Below are 366 nucleotides of genomic sequence, written 5' to 3'. Positions count from 1 at the left end.
ACTCTGGATGAAGGATCTCTGTAATCGCCAGTTGTTGGTGTACAGGTGATGATGTTGATGATGATGTTGATGTTGATGATGTTGATGATGATGTTGATGTTGATGATGTTGATGTTGATGTCTACCTGAACTCTGGATGAAGGATCTCTGTAATCGCCAGTTGTTGGTGTACAGGTGATGATGTTGATGATGATGTTGATGTTGATGATGTTGATGATGATGTTGATGATGTTGATGATGTTGATGTACAGGTGATGATGATGATGTTGATGATGTTGATGTCTACCTGAACTCTGGATGAAGGATCTCTGTAATCGCCACTTGTTGGTGTACAGGTGGCAGGAGCCCTTCAGGTAGCGGTTTCGG

At 42.3% G+C, this 366-nt stretch overlaps 1 protein-coding gene across 1 annotated transcript in view; it reads right to left on the bottom strand.

Moving 5' to 3' along the window:
* The window catches only part of LOC144740290 (uncharacterized), a gene marked incomplete at its 5' end in the record, with an annotated part of 5,766 nt that extends 5,641 nt beyond the window's left edge, over positions 1–125 (bottom strand). The window contains one exon of the mRNA XM_078623163.1: positions 1–125. This exon is cut by the window's left edge and continues 1,153 nt beyond it. Coding sequence (XP_078479289.1) covers positions 1–125 — 125 coding nt within the window.
* Positions 126–366: the final 241 nt, after the last annotated feature.

Source organism: Lampetra planeri, unplaced genomic scaffold (assembly GCF_965212315.1).
Source record: "Lampetra planeri unplaced genomic scaffold, kcLamPlan1.2.h2 scaffold_2023, whole genome shotgun sequence".
NCBI lineage: Eukaryota > Metazoa > Chordata > Hyperoartia > Petromyzontiformes > Petromyzontidae > Lampetra > Lampetra planeri.
The sequence above is the reverse complement of the archived record's forward strand: the minus strand, read 5'-3'. Positions and strand labels throughout refer to the sequence as shown.